The sequence below is a fragment of the Drosophila arizonae genome, chromosome 2, assembly GCF_054131065.1.
Source record: "Drosophila arizonae isolate 15081-1271.41 chromosome 2, UAZ_ARI_1.0, whole genome shotgun sequence".
Classification (NCBI taxonomy): Eukaryota; Metazoa; Arthropoda; class Insecta; order Diptera; family Drosophilidae; genus Drosophila; species Drosophila arizonae.
Window position 1 is genome coordinate 16,157,284 of NC_142922.1, and position 19,938 is coordinate 16,177,221.

Here is a 19,938-nt window from a genome sequence, read left to right on the forward strand (position 1 = left end):
ATTATCAGCTAAATCTCTATATTGATTTTATTTTAATTCAGCATTTATACTAAATTCATAATCGAAAACTCTTCGTACTGCCCTCGCTTTATAGGTAAATGGTATATATAGATATCTGTGCTCCTTGCTACCATTACTGACAATTTGCGCTTCTGGCGGTTGTCACTTGACACTTACTTAGTCCAAGGGGGGCAGGGGGAGCGCAAGGATGCAGAGAGAATCGGGCCACTGGTCTCTGTTTCAATTGAGTGACAGAGTGTATCAGTTGAGGGATTTTTGCAAATCGCTGTCGCTTGACTGAAATCAGATTAAACTTTGCCAAAGCAATGGAGCAGTTGCAACACCTGCGAAACTCTGGCCAACAGCTAGCCAGCAGCTAGCACAGTCCAGCTCCAGCCTCAACCAGAGCGAGGGAGAAGGACAGTTGTGTATGTGTATAAAGTGAGACAGAAAGAGTAGAAAAAGGAGCACCAAAGCTCGGTACACAGATATCCAAATTCAACTTAGTTCAAATCTGCATGAAATATATTTACATAACATATATATATATACATATAATATATACATCTACGTAGGTTTAAGCATGTGTGTGTGTGTGGCATAAAGTTTTAATAGTCTTACATTTTGAGTGCCCTAATGATATGCTAAACTGACTAACGAAAGGTCTACCTTGAAGTTAACCCTGCCCTGCTCACACAACATTCCTTTGTTCCCTCCATCCCCACTCTAGCTGCGGGCCAAACTGTTGCAATTGCAAAAGTTTAGCATCAACCGATGCGGGCCGAATACGGGAGCCAAAAATTAGTTGGCCCAACTAATGCAAACTACTTTGCTTTGCGGGCAACGCTTGGCAATGCACAGCTGGAAATATGCTCACATTTCAATTGCTAACTAAAATGCTGAAGGCTCTGTGAGCCATCAAAGGGCTAACAGTTTATTTAAGAATTGAATTTTCCTCGAATAACAGTTGTTTGACACAGGTGAATAGCTGCAGGCTAGATACATTATATGTTAAATGCATGTGCTATTAGTTACTCTGTAAATGTTTGTTATATTTACTGTTAGACACATAAGCAGACAAACTAAAACTGCGCAGGGTAAACGAAAAGGTTCAGCTGATAATAATTGTATTCCGAGATTTTAAGAATGGTTTCTCAATTTAAATACCTCAAGTCACTTTGATTATTAACTTATTCCCAATAAATATTTGATATGTGGGAGATATCAGGCCTAAGCAGACGTCTACTATGCCAATTTCATTCGAGCTGACTTGGGCCAGAGAGAGCATTGCAAGATTTTGCTATATGTTCAATATATCTCAATATATCTTAAATATATTTCAGTATATCTGAAATATTTTAAACAATAAACCGTTCAATATATGAAATATATCCTAAATATATTTAAAATAAATTTACATTTTATGTAAATTTAAAAATATTTTTGCTATGCTGAATATATTTAATATTTATTTAAAAATATTTAATATTTATCTAAAAATATTTTATATTTATTTAAAAACATTTTGTATTTACTTAAAAATATGTATTGACTTTTTTGTCAAATATTTTAGCTACATATATTTAATATATATTTTTAAAAATATTTTAAATATATTTAAAAACATTTTATATATGTATATCTAAAAATATTTTAGCTATGCTGCAATAATTATCAATTATATCAAGTATATCATTAATATGAAGTATACGCATTTCACGTATATGTCATAATATAATAATAATAATCATAAATTATAGATAACATTATCTCACTCACCTTGCCCAAATTGACGAAACCGTGTTCCTTGGCAACAGCATCGGCAATGCCGTTGTCACCGTTCGGTATGTGCACCGCCCAGGTGTGCGTATAGTGACCCCCATTGCTGCCCACTTCACGCACGTTCCTGGCACTGCCAGCGCCGCTGTCACTGCCGCTGCCGCTATCTGCGCCGCTGCCTGCTCCGCTGCTCACTGCAGCGTTCTCATAGTCCAGCACATAGGGCGACAGCAGTGGCGACTGGGCGTGGCCTGGCTCCATTTTGGCCGCGAAACCGACATTAAGTTTACATAAAAACACTACGAGACTAAATTGCAAAAGCAAACGTAATGAAGTCGACGTCGGCGTTTGCGTTTGCGTCGCTTTTGGCTCAATCGAATGTCTTCTGCGAATGCATTTCGTTTTTCTATTGTGTTCCTTGTTTGTTGTTGATGTTGTTGTTGTTAAAAAACTAATGTTGAATAAATTGCAATTGTAGTTTAAACTTGTTATATCACATTCATTGATTGTTTGTTGTTGTTGTTGCTGCTGCTGTTGCCAGGTTGCACTTGTTGCAGCAACATTTGCCATTGCCGCCGTTGACTGACAACTTCTTTTGTTAGCAACATGTTGCATTGACTGTACATTGTTTATGTTGCTTATCTCTTGACTGTATTTACTGTTATTCTTGCTCCTGCTGCTGCTGCTGCTGTTGTTGTTGTTGCTGCTGCTGCTGCTGTTGGTACTGTCGCTATTAGGCTGCCCGCTCCATCGCACCACGTCGTTTTTCATTGTGCGTTCGATTTGTGTGCTTTTTAAGGCGTGGCTTTCTATCCGTCTGTTCTAGAGTGTCTGCCTCTGTATATGTGGGTGTGCGTGGGTGTGTGTGCGTGTCTGTCTGTGTAACTGTGTTGACTGTTGCTGCCACAGCTTTACTCTCCCACTTAACGCTCAGTAGCTGCTGTAATCTCTTTGCTGTCGCACTCAAGCTGCAAGTAGAGCAAAATGATTTCAATTTACATTAGCATTTGATGCACAACAAACAGTTGAGAAATACTTAAAAATTCTACAAGGTATACACATTTGAGAGAAAAAAAAAACAATCAATGCTTAAAGTAGCTGTGTAGGAAAAATTTTAATTGGTTAGTAAAAGATAGTAGCAAAAATTAAGAAGCAAAATTAAATATTTCACAATATTTTTTTTTACTTAATTACAAATTTTTAGCAATTTTCTCATATAAAGTTTGCTCATATGGAGAGGGATTCCCACACCATACTTTCACAACTAACTTCAAAAATTAAAGACAAATGCGTAACTCAATAGCAAATGCTGCTAAGATGGCTCACATAACTCATTCACACAATCAAATCATTTAGCCAAGTCAGGGCGCAACACTTACTAACCCAGCCAACATATTATATGGATTATAGCACATACTCAGCGGAAGCTGACCTAGGGACAATGCGCGAATGGGAGCCAACACAAAGTTGAGTGCCTGCTACAGCAGCAGCAGCAGAAGCGGCAGCCAAACTTGCCTCATTAGCAGGCAACTTATGAGGCACAAATGATATCCTGCATGGCCGTCGGCGAAAAAAGAGCTCAAAGCGTATTCGACAACAGAACTTGGTCCACTTGGTTTTTCTGCATTTAGCTAGCGGGCCAAATCGCATTGATTATCACCAGGGTCCGGGTCCAAGTCCCAAGCCCAATCCCAGTCCCAATTCAGGTCCACAACAGTCGTTGGCATTGCAAATGAGGCACAGAAATTGGCCGACTGGATTTTGACTAATGCCATTGTCCAAAATATGTCCATGACTGATGATGTGCCCCCTGGAGGCCAAACAGCTAAAAGCCAACAGCCAACGGCCGATGGCTAAAGCACTGTCTGTCATATTTGGCCCGGCCATTGTGATTGAGTGTAGCTGGATTTCAGGATATGCAGTTAGCGCGTAATTAAAGCCATGGCTTGAACGGAAATGCGCAGCGCTACCACCTCCGCCGCCAGCTCCACCACCATCAAGGGCAGCATATCAACCGCCCGAACGGATATTGTGGTGTGCGACGTTTGGACATGGTAATCAATAGCCAAGTGGATAGGAAATTGAATTTTCATGCGACAATAGCAGCATTCCAATCACTGCGCCACCCAAAGCCCCAACTCCTCTGTCTGACAATATATTTGACTTTATTTTCGGTTGTTCGATTTGAAGTACCATTCACAGATATTTTATACATCAAATAAAATGAATTTTTTTTTTAATACATTTTTCAAGAGCTCAATTTACATAACTAACTAGCTTTAAATTAAACTATTTTCTCGCCAGATAACTATGTAGCAGGGAGAGGGAAAAACATTACCAATCTTTAAACTTTTTGAATAGTAATCGAAAAAGTGAAGAATTCAAGGAAAGTAAGTGATAGAGGAAGACATAGATCAAGGCAAAGAGATAAAATTTATTGCTATATATATGAATTTGTCAGTTAAAGTATATATATAGGAAATTTGGAATAAAGAGTTTGAAAAAATGTAAAATCAAATCTCTGTATAAGCAATGGCGGTTTATGCATATTATATTGTATATATTATATACAGTAGAATCTGGTTATAACGACTCTACTTATAGCGTTCGCCCGGTTCTGGTTCCCAGACAAATTTAAACGGTTTTTGCGGTTTCCGGGTATAACGACGGTTCCTTGAGCAGACTCTAGTCTATATTGATAATATAATATTAAAAACTAACACGAAATGTTGCTCTAATGAAGTTAATATTGTTGCAAGTGGACTGGATGCACAGTCGAACAAATTCATATTTTAAAAGTAATCTTTTTTCTACTGCATGCCGTTAATATTTTTGCAGCCATACTATCCACATTTTCCCCTATTACTATATATTAAAAATATTTCTATACAATTATTTTCAACCATAAAACAATTTAACGTTTTGCAACCGTTCGTCTCAACTAATCCATGCGTGTCCTTATCAAACGCACCGTCACCTTATCATGCTCAATGAGATAAACTCTGGCCCCATAGCCACTGATTGTATCACGACAGCCGGATGCGATCGATGCGCGCGAAATTGCCTCGAAGAGCCCATCGGAATCCAGGTCGGGGTGCCACAGTGATTCGCAAACGCCCACCATTTGATCCGTACAGGTGCCCACGACAACGAAATCAAGTGAGACAAATGTACAACCGAGCAGATCCATGGAGGATACGTAGGGCTCCAGGGTATATGGATCCATGCCAGCAATAATGGGCTCCACATAGAAGGGAGCAAAGCGATGCTCGTAGAGCATTTGAGAAAGAAGTTCCGTTAGAATTTTCGGTGTTATAAGAAAGCCCGTATTGACCTCATACGCATGCCTGCGATGGCCCAAACGCTGCTGCACTGTCAATATGTCCGTCTGCAGCCCAGTCAGACCGATGTACAAGCGCGGCGCCAAGTTGAAGATCTTCTCAAACTCCTCGCCTGCCGTATACGAGGGCAGACAGAAGCGACGATCCGTGCTAATAGCGACACAGTCTTTGCCCCGCATGGCAATCACGCAGCCATTGCAAGACCCGACCATTTGGAGCTACAAAGTATTACTATTTATATACAAAAATAGAATTCGTTGCATGTGGCGTCTGTGAAAAGTTTGTAATGAAACGATTCGAGAGCTGAACCTAAGCTCATAAATGCTGAAGTTGTTTTCATAGGTTCGCCTGATTAAGTGCCCTCATTGAACTAAATATATTTACAGATATATAAGCCATCAAATTGTGCAACAAATTTTATTTCTGGCTAAGTCCTGGGCAATAAATAAAGTTTGCAAAAAAGAGTTGCTTAAAAAAAGTCATTAAAAACTTGCACGAAAACTTTTGGGACTTGCCCACAAATTTCGCAGCGCTCTTATCGGCTGGAATGCACATGAATGCACACACACACACACACACACACACACACACACACACACACATACCTACAAGCAGATTGCATGGCATGCGCCTTTTGTACAAGGACTTCCGCACTGAAGTCAAGCCCTTTTCCCATAGACTTCCTGGCAGGACTTGCACGACTTTTGTCATCCAATGCTCGGCGTCTGGTAAACTTTGACTTTGACTGACGGCATTTGTCAGCGGCAGACACAAAGTAATCATTACGTCTGCACTAGCATTCGACGAACTAGACGCAGCGAGCGCACACTAAGCGTATACTTAATATTAAGAAAATAAGTGCCTGTCAGCGCCCAGTGGGGCCCACCCACTGGAGAAAAGAGAGAGAGAGACCGCGCACGCCAGCGAAAAGTGCAAAATGGTGTCAAAGTCATGAACAAAAACATCATCAGCAAACAACAACCACATTTTGTTCACCAAAGCAGTGCTGTGGGCGTGGCGAGCGGAGCAACTGCAAATGCAACTGACGATGACGTCAGCCCGCCAGCAACACTCCAAGTGTAAAATTGTTGCAACGTTAACTTGACAACTTGAGACAAATTGAGATGTTGTTTTTTAACAACACTTCTAGATGCGAGCGCAGGGCGAAAATTGATGTGCAACGCCACAACCGAGAGAGCCACCAACCGACCGACCGACCCACCGACAGAGCGACGGACTGACACGTGGAGAGCGTTGAAAGCTCACAGCATCAGCTGCATTTTAAGCAGCCTCAGGTGTAGCTAGCGTATCCGTATATAGGTCAATATGCTTATTGGATTATTTATACAGCGTTTACACTTCGTGCCAATCAAATCAGTCAACTAGAGTGAATCCAATTTGATTTTCAAATTAGCCTAAACGAAGCTTACGAATCAATGAAGCATTTATAGCAATTAAAGGTCAAGATATTTATGTTATTATTACTATTGAAAATGTGAAAATATAACACAGCAGAAGGAGGCGTGGCAGAGCCCATGCAATAAATATATCCCTCATCAGGGAGTCGAACTGAGTGAATATAGTCTACTGTGAGGTCTAATCAACTGATGGGGGCAGCTTTAATCATAAATAGTTAGTGGAATGCTAAAACACAAGGCCCCAGCTCTTTTTGTATAATTTAAGAGGATGTTAGACGTGCCACACATGGCAATTACTGCCGCAAGTTTACGATATTTAAAAACCAATTAAGAACACCGCAATGAAGAATTTTGTAGGCCTGCTACAAAAAGTACAAAATTGTAATTCACTTTTGATTTCAAGCAGCAACCAGAAAGTAGTAGATGGCAAGCACAAGAAATTGGTTTGTGGTCAGTGTCCTTTGAAGAGCTCAACGAGTTGAAGGCTCATCAATTTACAATCAGGCGCCACAATGGAAACACCTAAAACGCAAGCAACCAAAGAGCACAAGGCAAAACAAAAATTGCAGAAACAAAAAAAAATAGTTGCAACTAGCCGCAAGTCGAGCTCAAAGTGGAAGAAGTTGGCAAACAAAAAAGCTGAAACAGTAACAAATCCACAAAACAAAAACAGAGAAAACAAAGAAAAAGTGCAATAGATATAGCTGCAGTGATGTAGGCTGTAGGCAGCTTTGCGTAAACAGTCTGACACTTGGTTGCTTGAGGCTGCCTTTGTGGTTAACCGGAGCAGAAGCCGAGAGAAGCTGAGAAGCAGAGAGAAAGAGAGCGAGAGAGAGAGCAACTAGCTATGCATTTTGAAAACCGATGCCAAAACACATTAAGCCTGATGCCTTTGTAGGCGCCGGCAGCAGCAGTTAGCAGCTTAAAAAGAAGGCTACAGGAGTCAAAAGCCAGCAGTTGCAATTGCAAAACAGAGCCGCTGGTGGCAGGGGGCGTGGCACTTCTATTTCTAGTGTAAGGGTGTGTGTGTGTGTGTGTTTGCGAGCTAAAGCTTTTAGTGAATATGCATGTGTGTGTGTATGAGAGTGTGTGTGTATGTATTTGCGGCTATGCCTACTTCCATTTGCTGCTGTGGCTGTTTTAGTTTCTTCTTTAATGATGGTTGCCACAAAGCCAAATATGCCGCGCTCTAACACCAGACTCTTCTTCATCTGCTCCAGCGCTTAGAGTTCTTTTTCCTCAAGCCACAATCGCGGCGGCAACTGGAGCACAAAGTCAACAACAAATGGGCCCGGTTAACGCCCGCAGAAAAGCGGCTGTCAGCTGCGTTTCCTTTCTGCATTTCCATTTTTCTCGCAGTGCTAGCCAGAAGAAAGCACTACGAAGTAGGCAAAGGCGTAACATAATAGTCGATGTGCAGCTGGGGGCATGTCAAGAACGAGTCGCATTCACACAAAGTGCACACGAAATGTCAGTGCAACCATAGAATAAAAAAGCAAAATAATAATGATAAATAAATAACGTACAGAAAAAAACGTAGTTTCTTAACCTAGTCTTGGGAGTATGTAAGACTAAATGGTTTCTGCCGCTGACAACGCAAAGTGCTCCAAATATACTTCATAAGAAAAATACACACACAAAAGAAAATTATTGCACTAACATTTATTTTAGTTATTTTCATAAAAAAACGAAACAAAAATTTATTTAATTTAATAACTCTGATATTTCTGTACAACACTTTATTTAATTTTATTATATTCAGCTTTCAATTTATCTGTTATATTTAGCTTATTTGTTTTTCATGACATACAAAATATGTTGTTCGCTTTACTGTATCGAATAAATATTTTGGAGTCATATATTCATTAATTAAGACTAGATATTTAATGGAAAAAAGAAACAATGAAGCTAAAGTGAAATTAGAATTCTTATATTTATTTTGATACTTTTTTTTTAACTTTGCCTGTCTATCTTTCCATTTCATTTAAATTATTTTTATTAAATCTTAATAAATATTCATTTATTTTTATGAGAGACCTCAATTTCATAAAAGCTAAAGCACAAATTGTTTATTAAATACATTTAAAGAATACGAACTGATTTAATCTTGAGCTCAAAATAAATGAATGTTATTTAATCTTTTTTAAGCTTGTAAAATACTTTGCACATGTCGGTCTTCATTCCAAAGGTAAATGGAAAGACTCCATTTGGCTTTGCAGACGAGTTAAATTTATTAACACTGCATTCTGTGTGAATGAATCCATTTGGCTGCAAAGTGCATTAAGGGAATGCAACGCCTTATGCAAATGGCCAACAGAATTGTAATTATTTGGTTTGGCTTGGTTTGGTTTGGTTTGCATGCCGCAAGCATGCCCGCATCTGATGTGAAATGAAATGCAATTATTATATATTTATGTACATATATACAGTATATATTTCCTTCATACATCGAACTTTCAGAGCAGGTATACCATACCTTATTATCGCGAGATTCATTTGCGAAATTAACTGCATGCGTTGGCAACAAATGGCGGCTTAAAGCGTTCGTCCCTATTCAGTGCCTTGAATAACGCTTAATGCAAGCATCGTCAGCTCTGACAAAGACCTCAAAGTATGCAATCTCTTTAAGAATGTATGCCAAAACAAAGGCACAGGCACAGGCAAAGGCAAAGGCAGCGCCAACCAGCAACAACAACATCAGCCTCAAGAGCTGCTTGCAAAAAGCCTCTCGAGGGCCGCAGTTAAACTGAAGTTCAACTCGCTGCTCATAAACAACGCAGCATAATTATTCCCTCACTTTTCTACATTTTTACTCTTTTGACGTTAAACAAAGAGTCTGTAAGAGCTTCACTAAGCCATGCCAAGCCAGCGAATACTCTACATATCTCACTCTTTATGAATATTAAAAAATAGAGGCTATATTTGAGAACAACTTTATGCAAACTGAAAACGAAAGACAAAAGCCTAAGGGATATAGCACATAATAATAATATTTAAGATTTCATAAAAAGAATTTCCATTCATCTCTTTCTCTACTCAATTTTCATTCGCTCCAATAAAAGTCAGAAAAGTCTCCTCATTTTATAATAAAATTCGCAAACTGAAGACGAAACCTAAAAGCCCTTGGGATATAACGAAAAATCGAATTAAATATAAAGTATGTTTAATAATAATATTTAATATTTAATAAAAAAAATTCCATTTCTAGAAGTTCTATTTACCAAATTCAAAGAAAAAACATCGAGGCCTTTAAGATATAACAAAAATATCAATATTGAATATTTATAATAAGTATTTCCATATCTGGATTTTCTCCTTATCAAATTAATTTTCATTTATTCTTTTAACTGCAATAAAATCATTCATCATGATATTAAAGCTGGTAAACAGCCTCAGAAGGCTAAGCAGACCCGACTAAGATAAGGTACAATCAGCTGCCTAGGGCCGCACAGTGGCAGGATAAGGCAACAGTATTTCCTCTTTCCAATTACCTTGTTGATGCTGCTGATAAGGATGCAACGAGCTACGAGCTGCTACAGGAACATGCAACAGCAGACAAGGATAGAATTCGCTTGCTCTTGCTGTTGTTGCTGTTGCTGTTGCTGTTGCAATTGCAGGTAAGGCTTTATGGCACTTTAGTCTTTCAGCTGAGGGTTCTATGCAGATCAGTCCTTGACAGCACTGCACATCTTTGTAGGGAGCCAGCATTAGTGTTGACAATGAAAATTAAAATGCTTCCACGCTTTACTCTAAAATTACAGCCACACACACCCACGCACACACAGACACATACATGCAAATCTGTACATGTATCTAAAGCAAATATTCACGGTTCTGATTTGCAGCTGCGTCTAGTCAGTTTTTTGTGGTGCACATTTAGTGGCATTCGGCATTTTGTTTTTGTGTTGGTGTGTTTTTTTCTGTGTGTGTTTTGGTTTTAGGTTGCGAGCCACAGAAATGCAAATCAACAAATCAACAACTTAATATGCGCACATTTTCTGCCAATCGCAACAGCAGCAGCAGCAGCAGTTGCATTTGCATCAACAAAAAACGGCACTAGCAAAGCAAAAACCAAGCTAACGAATAAATATGGCCAAAGATGGGCATGTGCATACAAATGCGACACCTAAAAAGTAAAAAATTCCTATGCATTTACAGGGTATACTGATAAAATATATATACATATAATATAATATTATAGATATATTGAAATTGGCAATCATTTATTCTACCTTTAGTTCTAAGATTATATCCAACATATACATATATACTCCCATGGAAATGTCTAACTACAGGGTATACATATATAGCGTTGCGAAATATTGGCATCGCGATTAGCATGCACAGAGGGCATTGCATACTTTTAAGGGCGGGCAGCTGGCACTCGCTAGTTACGTGGAGAAATTTATGCGTGCATATTCATCGATTGCTTTTCCACCTCAACCACAATTCACTTTCTTTTTTTTGTATCCCTGTGCAGCAATTTACACCTTAAACTGAACAGTTTTTTTTTTGTGATGGCGCCATTTCAATTAAACATACCGGGTGTACACTGTTTGCCTGGAAACTATTTTTAACGTGCTGCAGTTTGGGTTTGGCGATATTAATTATCGATTCGCATACCAAATGAACAGAAGCAAACACAAGCACATGCATCAAAAATATGCATGAGTATTGAACATGTTCAAAAATATGCATTTGACCTCTTCTTAATTGTGTATATATTAAAAAATTACAACAAAAAACAACTTTCAATTTTTTTTTTTTTAATGAAATCTGAGACTCGAGTTATGTACGATATTCCGGGTGTATTATGTAGTCTGAATTCATTGAGATTTACATAATCATCATAGACAAATGAAGGCGTGGGAGTCTCTTTGGAGAATTCTAAATCAGCAAAGTCAACGATCTAGCTAAGTAGGTAACTGACTTAAACTAAAATAAATAGAGAGATCATATATTCGTTTACCATACTTAATTTATCTTCTCCTGCGATAAGTTATCACATTTTTTACTAACAATTAATATTTTTACTTGTCTTTTAACGATACCATTTTCAATATAAAAGTTTGCTGGGTTTATTGTCATCGTGAGTCTAGGCCCTATAAATTCTTGGATATATGATTATCATCCCACACCTATACTTTTAGCTAACTATTTTTTTGTATTTTCGACTAAAGCAATTTTAGAATGAATACAAAAACAAAATCAAAAATCGCAGCTAATATTTTCAATCAGTGTAAATTAAAATTTTAATTGCCAAACAAACCTCAAATATGTCAGAGAAAACTAATTTTGATTTGTTTAGCGGTTTTCCAGCGATTTTAACCGCTAAGGAAATAAAACAAACAGAGGGAACCACAAAACAAATTGTCATACAGTTTGTCATGTCGACATGTTTGCGAAGCGTCAATAAAAATTAAAACGAAAAGCCAAAAAGCCCGTGTAAGGTGGCAGCCACAACACGTCACACACACCACAGATGGGCACACACACACACACACATGGCCAGCCTAGGTAAGCTGTTGTTGTGTGTAATTTAAACAATTAAAAAGTTTGGCGCGCTGTAAACTCTGTTTATTTCATAGTTCAACTTGCAGTGTTGCAACAAACTTTTCATGTTGCTTGTGTTATTTGCATGACAAATTGTTGTTGCTGTTGCTGCAGCAGCAGTTGTTGTTGTTGTTGTCGTGTTTGCTGTTGCTGCTGATGGCAACAACTATTGAGAAAGTTGCTGCCGTGTTGACATTTTGACAACACGAGCTCGTGTTGCATGAACTCTGTGCTGCAGGTTCGCCGCAATGTTAAGCCGTTAATGAGTTGCATTTATACACTGGCTCCCTCCCTTTCGCAGCCCGCCCGCTCCACTTGCCACTTTGGACAGCCTCACTTCGTCACTCTATAGCCAGCTTAGCTTGCCGCTTCTTACAGCCTTTTTAGCCTCCATATTTGCGCACAGCTTCATAAGCAACAGCAACAGCCGCATTAGCATCAACATCAGCATCAGCTCCTCCTCTAGCTCCTGCCTGCTGCTGATGCAGCACATTGTGCCATGTTCCCCTCACACACGCCACTGCACTCGAGCTCGAGTGTGAGGCTTAGCGTCGCCATGTTGCATGCCCCTTCTCCTGGCGCAGTGCAGCAGTTGTCACAACAACCTCGACACTGTACACCATGTACAGTGAAGCCTCATGCATATGCAAAACCAGAAATTGTTCTATATTTCCTACAACTGTACCAAGCTCTACTAATCAACACAATTTTAATGCAGATCGGGCACACACTAAAAGCAAATCTGTGCCAGCTGCAAGTACTACATGCATCGATAATAGTTTTCCATTAGTTTTCGTTTTTCCCAGCTACGATTTTCCCTCTACAATTTCATTTTACCATTTTTTCACAACGTTTTCCGCGCTGATAGCGGAAACACTAATTTTCAGTTATTAGTGAAATGTCAAAACAAATGACAACGCGAATTTTCCAGGCTACGTTTTTCACACAGTTTTTCCATTTACGAGAGCATGTATGTATGAGTGTGAGCATTTGAATTACTTAACTGGAAAATTGCGCTGGGAAATTGTTGCAAGCGTTGATTTTCAGGCAAATTTCAAATGATTATGAAAGACTTTTTCAACAACAAATTTAAAGGACTGAAGAGGATTTTTTCTGTTTAAAATAAAACAAAAAGTTTCACAGCCTAAAATCCCATAAATAATTTTGTCGAGGCTGACTATAAATTTGAGCCATATGCCATGCACCAATTGTCGCCGCAGGAAGAACAAGTAAATCCGCGGCCAATAAACAAGTCACAAAAATACTTGAAGAACGAGGAAAGAAACTCAGATTTTTGCACGATTACGCGAAATGGAACCCAATGCTACCCAGTCACAATGGCAGCAACAACAAAGCAGATTACACAAAGCGGCATGCGCTCAGCGCCCAAAAGAATGCAACAAAATGTGGCACACACACACCCACACACAGACACACCCACACCCACAGTGAAGGACCGAGATGCAAAGCTTTGAGTGCACGAATGAAACAAATTGATATGCAAATGTGCGCCGAGCACAAGAACAGAATACAGGAAAGCAAAAAAAAAAAAAAAATGAAATGAAAAAATGCAAAATAAGAGGTAATAATAAAAAGAGCGTAAGCGACAGAGTAAAAATAAAAATTTGGGGAATGGGACGAAAGCTGCTTGGATAAGCGACTTGTACTTCCGCTTGGCTATTGTGAACCTCGCACTGCACCAGACTGACAGCTGCAAGTGGCAGACGGCAAGTCGGCATCAAATCAGTTTCATAATGTTTCCGCCGGTAAAGTTGCAACCAACAGAAAAAAAAAAAAAAAATGTTACGAAAAATAATCCGAGTGTGTAAATATATTTATGTATATTACGTATACGACACGCCATCAATAATTTTTCAACAATTTATGGCTATACCGCAATAAAAAGAAATTCTATTTGAAAATTTTTGAATATAACAAAAGAAATATAAAGTAAGAGAGCTTGAAGAAAGTGAACTAAGGAATACCCTAAAGATATATTTTAATAATATATATCAAATTCTTATTAAATATTAAATATATGTAGGATAAAATGTATAGGATATGACATGGGATACCCTAAAGATATATTTTAAAATTATATATTAAATTTATTTAAAATTATATTAAATTAGATATTAAATATATGTAGAATAAAAGGATATGACATGGGATAGTATCGAATAAAATGAGGATGTCAAGGATCGTATTATCACTTACTATTCTATTCGACCCTCAGCTTACAAAAATAAATATAAATTCAATAATATTCTTAAGCCGTGTTTACTCTGTCTAGCTGAAAGTCTGCTAGGCAACGACTTTATTCTTCTTTCTGTCCATTGTCATGCTTGTAGGGTATATAATATAAGAGTCGCCGAAGGCGTAGTATTGTGAAGAATATATTTCTGCCCAGAATAAAGTAAAAAAAAAATGAAATGAAATAAAAAATTGGCCAAACTTTTGCACGGAATTCAATTTGACGTAACTTTCTCGCTGGCTTTTTCTATCAACATCAGCTGGCGGACTTTTTAGTATGCATTTGTGTGCGGCAAAAGTTTGCACATTGATTGAAATGCGAAAGGCAGCATAGCCGACACACACACACACACATACACACACAAATTGATATATATATATATATACCATATCTAATATTCAGTTGTTGAACTAATGAGCAGTCGACGCCGGCCTGCAGAATAAAATTTGTATTTGCGGCAAGCAAAAGTCATGACAGCCATAAAGAAAACTTTAAATGCTTTTCCAGTTGGTTCAGCTGCCAAATGTTGCGCAAGTTTTTCTGCACAAAGAGCTTGAACTGAACTTGAGCTGACCTGACTTTTGTCGCTCACCCCCCCTACCGCACTCATTGTTGTTGGGGCCAGCTAAGAAGTGTGTGCATAATGAGGCGTGTCAGATGTCAGTTCAGAGGCGGCCAAAGAATTGTTTGTGGAAGTTAAATGACCTCAAGAACTTTGAAATTGAAACTTGTCAAACAAAATGTTACAATCATCATCAGAGAGCTGTGATACAAATTTGATGAAGAAATTACTTCAAGCAACTAAATGTCAAATATGCAAAGTTAGACTAACCTTATATTTTATTGCGCTTTCTATTTGATTCTATTTTCCGCTATTCCATTCCATTATCGATAAACTCTGGTTACAGAACATTTTCAAAGCATTCCATTCATAGTAGAAAAAATGCTAGAATTCCTTTCATTTTTTCTTTTTTGCATCTAACCGCAATGAATGATTGGAAAGCGACTCGAAAACGACTTCAATGATGCGTAAATGGCATCAAATGCGAAAAATTACATTCAAACGATTTGGACACTCAGAAATGCACAAAAGCAAGCAAAGGTGAGCAAAAAAGGTGAACAAAAGGACTAAACGTAGCGCAGCGAACAAGGTAAACAAGAGCCCAAGCACAAAAAAAGAGAAGTTAAAAATGGTGTGGAAAAATCGAGCCTGCAGGACTAAACGCTTAACGAACAGGCACAACAGCAGAGCTACAATGATGATGATGTTGATGTTGATGTTGATGTTGATGTTGATGATGATGTTGATGCTGACATGGATGTGAATGCTGATGATGAAGTCGTGAATGATAATAAAATGGCAGAAGCGAGGACAGCGCTGTGCTCTATTCTTTCTGAATGGCCTGCCATTCAGCATCATGACTTAATAAATACGTGAACAGGCTGGCCAGGTGTGAGCGTCGGCTATACGCGTAGCGAAAGAAGCATTTTCGCATCAATGCTCACGAAATCGACAAAAATGAAGTTGAAAATCGGTGTAGCCCTTTTGTTCCTACTCCCGCTTGGCTGATTGATGCCGCTGATTGAATGAAACTCACTGTTGCAGCACGAACAAAAGACTTTGGCCTATGGGCTTAAAATACCGATTGGACTGCCAGCTGAGCAAGTCCGCAAAATATTCCCCATCATCTGTTTTTTTTTTTTATTTTTTCATTTTCTACTTCTTTTTTATTTGTTTTTGTTCATCCTGTTTGCCTCCACGTTGTTTGCAACACGCAATAACAATAAAAATACTCTTCTGCCTCGCCACTTGGCAACCCTTATCTGACTGATTTCCGAGTGCTCGCTCTGTCTGGCAACCCCCTCCCCCACCCATCAGGCGTTTCAGTTTAAACTGTTTGCCGGCATGCACAAACATGTCGGCGGCGCCACTGCCGCCATTTTTTATTTGCCATTTGCCATTCAAGGACCACAAAAACAACAACAAACATGTCTGGCAACAATGGCAAAATATGTTCGCAATATGTTTCTAATTGCCACTGCACGAACACGGCACAAAAGGAACAACTTTTTCCCATTTTCATTTCGAAGAAGACGTGCGCTGATTTTCAGTACCCACTGTCTGCACTAGAGATGCATGTAATCAAAATTTTCATTCCTGCCCTGCATATTGATAGGCTCCAGGGCACGAAACATCAAATTGGATTTCATATTGCAAATCGAACAAATTTATTTTCAATATTCACAAATAAGAATTTCATATACAATAAATAATAGAATTCATTGCTCCAACAACTTTACCTTCTGCCTAAGGATTAACGTGCAAGGAATTATATGAAGGGCAGTGCTTACCTGGAAGAAAATAGAAAAACAATCAGTGACTGTATATAAGAAATAACAAGTAGTAAAATAAAATGATTGTAAACAGATATTTAAGGTTCTCCCTCTTGCACTTAAGCTGCATTACTTAAGTCTCTCTAACTTTTCTCAAAGAGAGAGGGAGAGCGAGAGAAGCGAAAAATCAAGGAAAGATATAAATATGTTTGTCTCTCCCTCTCTCTCTGTCTATCTTTTCTTCCCGTCCATTTCTACTCCCAATTATTCCTTCTTTCTTCCAACTATCTTTCTCACTCTCTATCTCATTATTTGTGTTTTCTCTCTCTCTCTCTCTTTCTATCTATCTCTCTATTTGTGCTCACTCTCTCTATCTCCCTATTTGTGTGTTCTCCCTCTTTCTCTAATTGCGTTCTCTCTCTATTTATGTTTCTCTCTCACTCACACTTCCTTCCCGCACATTCTTATTCTTCTCTCTCACTCTTTTTTTCTCTCTCTCTCTCTCTTGCTCTTACTTGTATTTATTCTACGCCATCTATCTCCTATTTAATCCACCATAACATGTCTTGTTCGCTCTCCTTCGGTGTCTACTTTATCAAATCTCTCTTACTATAATCCTCTCCTTTCCCATTCTTACACTTTGATATTGTTCAAGAATTTCCATAATATGTATGCCGCACAGACATAAATTCCTCCACTTTCCTTTGCAATCCTTTAATGGAACTCAACGTAAATTACCCCAAGTATCTCACAAGCGTCTGCGAATATTTGTTTTATTTTTTCTTTTTTTTAGGATGAACGATATAAAAGTGGAAATCCACTCGAGACTCAACAGAAAACTATGGTAAAATGCTAAATATTTGCATGGCAAATGGCGGCGAGCGATGGAAATGGAGAAAACCATAAAATTATACAAATAAACCAATAAACGGGCGGCATAAATAAAACGCGGGGCATTCGAAGGGCGATTTGCATTCGAAAGGCTTACGACTATGCTAAACGGCAAATGCAAAAGGACTTGCCGCAGCTGCCAGCAACGAGGTCTTGCTCGTCGAGACATTGCGCATACGCCGTGTGCCACATAATCAATTACGTGAATAGCTATCACTAGGCCACGCCCCCGACATTAGGAGGCACAACTTTTGGCGCTCACCGAATTAGCATTGATTTCTTCTATCCAATTTCTTTGCCGATTACGCTGCTAATGCTCTGTCATTGCATCTGGCCAGCCCTCGCTTATTGAATTGTTAAATGTCATTGTTCTCCACTGAGTTGTGCCCATTGCTCTATCTCATCTGTCTATACGTATGTATGTATATGATGCTACATAAAAAAAATCGAATATTCCCGAACTCGTTTGAATCACAAAGTGCTGAGCTGTCAGGCCTCAATTCTAGCAGACTTTCCATTTATATTTTTCTTTTAATATCCTGTACTCATGTGATGTAGGGTATGCGCGAATTTGTTCAATTTTTGGTAAATTGAGGTATGTACATATATTTCTAATAGCTGAATAATAAGCTGTAGATAATTGTAAATGTCTCCAGCTAAAAATAGATAAGTGATACTTGCATTCATAGCGAATATATTCTATACAAGTTTTGTTTTGTTAATATATTTGCTTTTCTATTTATTGACATACAGGGTATCTGATGACGCAAAGCGATTGGTTTTTGTTTTTGTTTTTATTTTCAGTTTAAGCTTTGCCTGCGGCGCTCGATTTTTTTCAGTTTATCGGCCCTTTGAGTTGGGCTCCATATTGATGTTTGTCCTTTGCCGTTTGCGATTAATTCGCCTGAATTCAATATATGCACGTGCATCTGTGTGTCTTTGTGTCGTGTGTGTGTGTGTGTATCTTTCCACTCGATTAATTAAATGCTTGAGCTTGGCTTTTGTGCCTTTTTATTCATTCAGTTTTCATTTTGTGCACTTTGTGCCTCTTGTAGCGCTTCGCCTTGTTCGCTTTCCGTTTGTCTTTTCGGAATTGTTTGGCATGAATGCAATTGAAATTGTTATTAATATTGTACTGCGTACTCTATATGTATTGTGTATGCAATAGCAGCTGTTTGTTCTCTTGCCCATTTATTCAATTCGATTTTGTTGTCATTTTTTGTCAGCCAAGAGTTCAGTTATGATTGCTTTATAGTAACCAGCTTAATTGGGCTGAAATACGAACGAATGACCGCAAAATGATTAACTGAAGCAACAGTTGTTTGCAGGAGACACGCAACGAATATCTCAGGCACTTCCGCTCCGGAAAAAAAAAAAAAAAAAAAAAAAAAACAATAAACGAAAATAATTTCCTGAGTGCCAAAGCGAAAATCATTTTAAACAAGGCGTGAAAACACATTAAGGACACCCGCTTGCACACATACAAAACCACTCGCACACTCATACATACTGTCATAAAAAACAAGCTATAACAACAACAAATTTCACCTCACATTATTTATTTTGCCTCTCGCCTGGGCGCAAAAAATAAAAATTCAACTTGTTTATTTAATTTGCCCGGAAAAATTATGTTAAAAAGGAAGTTCCTTTCGAAATGCCTGACAAATTATTCATGAGAAGAAAAAAGTAGCTATAAATATACGATTGCAATTACGTTAATTAACTTTTAATAAATCTTTTAATTGGAAGTGAAATAGCTCAGAATATCCATGAAGCTTAAACAAAAAGTTAAAAGGTATAATATTACTTCTTTTTATTATATTATAAATTATATTATGAATTGGAGCAATGTATTTCTTCACAACTAATTCAAATGCATTGTAGCCTATATAGCAACAAAATCGAGGCGAAAACGTATGGAAGAACACTTCCAATTGGCCGCCATATCAAATGCTGCAACAGCAGGGGGACGACACTCAGGATTTACTTACATATAAACACAAATTGATATATATATACACGCTCATACACGCACACATAAAATGATAAGCAGCCGCAGGGCGGACAGCGACGATGTCGTTGTCTGTCTGGCATGCGAATAAAAATTACGCATACGCCGCATGTGCTGCCTTAAGCATGTGTGTGTGATTGCGTGCTTGTTTGCAGCTTTGTGTGTTTGCGGCTACGTCTGCTTTACGTTATATATGTGCTATGTGCATGTGTGCGTGTATGTGTATTTGCATACATTTCGGCGATAATACACACAAACAAGAAAGAAATTGTATCAAGCGAAATTGTTTTTTAAAACGTTGCGTGCCCGGCAGCTCTGTCACACAAAAAAGTATGAAAACAACAAAAAAGAATAGAA

General features: G+C 38.3%; 1 protein-coding gene and 1 pseudogene across 6 annotated transcripts in view; both read right to left on the reverse strand.

Annotated features, from left to right (window-relative positions):
- Fur1 (Furin-like protease 1) overlaps positions 1-19,938 on the reverse strand; it is a 173,982-nt gene that overhangs the window by 66,760 nt on the left and 87,284 nt on the right. For all 6 annotated transcript variants that reach the window (XM_018019270.2, XM_089476491.1, XM_089476495.1 and 3 more), the window contains one exon: positions 1,780-2,747. In XM_018019270.2, coding sequence (XP_017874759.1) covers positions 1,780-2,550 — 771 coding nt within the window. In that variant the 5' untranslated portion in view covers positions 2,551-2,747. The remainder of the gene's footprint in view (positions 1-1,779; positions 2,748-19,938) is intronic.
- LOC149270438 (proteasome subunit beta type-3 pseudogene) lies at positions 4,529-5,455 on the reverse strand (annotated as a pseudogene).